The sequence below is a fragment of the Chiloscyllium plagiosum genome, chromosome 42 (genome assembly GCF_004010195.1).
Source record: "Chiloscyllium plagiosum isolate BGI_BamShark_2017 chromosome 42, ASM401019v2, whole genome shotgun sequence".
NCBI lineage: Eukaryota > Metazoa > Chordata > Chondrichthyes > Orectolobiformes > Hemiscylliidae > Chiloscyllium > Chiloscyllium plagiosum.
In genome coordinates this window covers 16,940,550-16,942,930 of record NC_057751.1, presented here as the reverse complement: position 1 = coordinate 16,942,930, position 2,381 = coordinate 16,940,550, and the positions used below count along the sequence as shown (strand labels likewise).

Sequence of the window (2,381 nt, the reverse complement as noted above, 5' to 3'; positions counted from 1 at the left end):
CAAGTACTCGACAACGTGACCTCCTCTTGGCGCTAGGGCTGCTGGGAACGGGAGCGGGAAGCAGGGACGACAAAAAAGAGAGAGAGAGAGAGAGAGAGAGAAATGGGCCAAGATGGAGACACGCCAGGCACACCGTTAATGTTTCTGAACAGGAAGAGAGTTTCCGCGTAATGGGAGGGATGGGAGGGATGGGAGGGAGGGGAGGAGGTGGGGTAAATATCCAGGACCTAGGGGAGGCGAGGTTGGGGAGGGGTTCACGATCTGAGGAGAGACGGTGCCCTCACCCCATTGGAGAGGGCGGGATCGGCGATGGTCACGGGCTGGGCAGACGTGCCCACTTAAGATGGCGCAGAGAGAGAGAGAGAGATGGGTCACCAGCACCACACAACGGAGCAGTGGGACCTGGGCACCGGGATGGGGGGGGGGATGTTGTGGGAGGGCTGTGGGGCGAAACCCAGTGGGCACCATGCCCCCCCGTGCCACCTTACCTCCAGGCATGCCAGGAGAGGCTGGCGATCCGACGGGCGACGGGAGGGGACTCCGGAGCGGGGAGATCTCCGCCGACGTGTTCTCATCATCCGGGCCTATGGGGGAGGGTGGGGGTGGAGTCAGAAAGAGATTCTAGCATTTTATTTCTTTTCCATCCACGCTTCTCGCCCAGCAATACCCACCCTGCATTGGTCTAGCTCTCAGAAGATGGCTGCCTTCCTCTCCCGCGTTGCCTGGCAACAACCACAGTGCATTGGTCTAGTGCTAAGATGGTTGCGTTCTTCTCTTGCATCATCTGGCAACACCCACCACACATTGGTCTAGTGCTGTTAAGATGGCCGCCTTCCACTCCTGCGTTGCCCGGCAACACCCACCACACATTGGTCTAGTGCTGTTAAGATGGCCGCCTTCCACTCCTGCGTTGCCCGGCAACACCCACCGCACATTGGTCTAGCGCTGTTAAGATGGCCGCCTTCCACTCCTGCGTTGCCCGGCAACACCCACCTCACATTGGTCGAGCGCTGTTAAGATGGCCACCTTCCTTTCCCGTGTCGCCCAGCAACACCCACCACACATTGGTCTAGTGCTGTTAAGATGGCCGCCTTCCACTCCTGCGTTGCCCGGTAACACCCACCTCACATTGGTTGAGCGCTGTTAAGATGGCCACCTTCCTTTCCCGTGTCACCCAGCAACACCCACCGCACATTGGTCTAGTACTGTTAAGATGGCCGCCTTCCACTCCTGCGTTGTCCGGCAACACCCACCGCACATTGGTCTAATACTGTTAAGATGGCCACCTTCCTTTCCCGTGTCACCCAGCAACACCCACTGCGCATTGGTCTAGTACTGTTAAGATGGCCGCCTTCCACTTCTGTGTTGCCCGGCAACAACCACACCACATTGGTCTAGTGCTGTTAAGATGGCTGCGTTCCTCTCCCGTGTTGCCTGGCAACACCCACCGCGCATTGGTCTAGTGGTTTTAAGATGGCCGCTTCCTCTTCCACGTTACCCGGCAACAAACACCCCTCATTGGTCTAGCTCTTAAATTGGCTGGGGACATGGTTTGGGAGGGGTTAAAGCGGGGGGGGGCATGATTTGCGCACAGCAAGATCCCACAGATGGGAATTCCCCGCAGCACCAACAGCAGTTACCATGACCATCCAGGCCTAGCTGTTTCCGTTTCACCTCCCTCTGGTACTCCTCCAGTTCCCAATCCGTCAGCTCGTTGAAGGGATTGGGGGTCTCTGCTTCGTCCTCTCCCTCTCCCGGCTGTTCCTCGGCGCTCCGGGACTCTGGGGATCCGTTTGCCGTCTGCCGGGGGTGGAGGGGAGAACGAGAAGGGAAGGATCAGTCTGCGCTTCCACCCGCACTCAGGAAGCACCCTTCCCTGCCACCCCCCCCAATGCCTACGATGCTTCTGAACTCCCCACGATTATAATCCTAAAACCCGATCCTGTCTCTCTCCATTCGTCAGACCCTGGGCACACCTTCATTCCATCGCCAAAACGTCCTTCCTCAGACACACACACGTGCGTAGACACACACACACACGCCCCGGGGTGCGCTCTCCCCCTGTCTACCCCTACTCCTGTCCCCCAATCCTCTCTCGTCATCACACAACCCCTACCGTGTGGAAACAGGCCCTTCAGCCCCACAAGTCCACATTGACTCTCCGAAGAGTAACCCACCCAGACCCATTCCCCGACATTTCCCACTGACTAATCCACCCTAACCTGCACATCCCTGAGCACTATGGGTAATTTAGCATGGCCTATCCACCCTAACCTGCACATCCCTGAGCACTATGGGTAATTTAGCACGGCCAATCCACCCTAACCTGCACATCCCTGAACACTATGGGTAATTTAGCATGGCCAATCCACCCTAACCTG

The 2,381-nt window shown here is 57.7% G+C and overlaps 1 protein-coding gene across 1 annotated transcript in view; it reads right to left on the bottom strand.

Annotated features, from left to right (window-relative positions):
• LOC122542990 (beta-adducin-like) overlaps nt 1–2,381 on the bottom strand; it is a gene marked incomplete at its 3' end in the record, with an annotated part of 28,975 nt that continues 26,594 nt past the window's right edge. Inside the window, exons 12-14 of the mRNA XM_043681134.1 lie at nt 1,641–1,800; nt 489–584; nt 1–41 (exon numbers count right to left, since the gene is read on the bottom strand). Of these exons, the coding sequence (XP_043537069.1) occupies nt 1–41; nt 489–584; nt 1,641–1,800 (297 nt within the window). The remainder of the gene's footprint in view (nt 42–488; nt 585–1,640; nt 1,801–2,381) is intronic.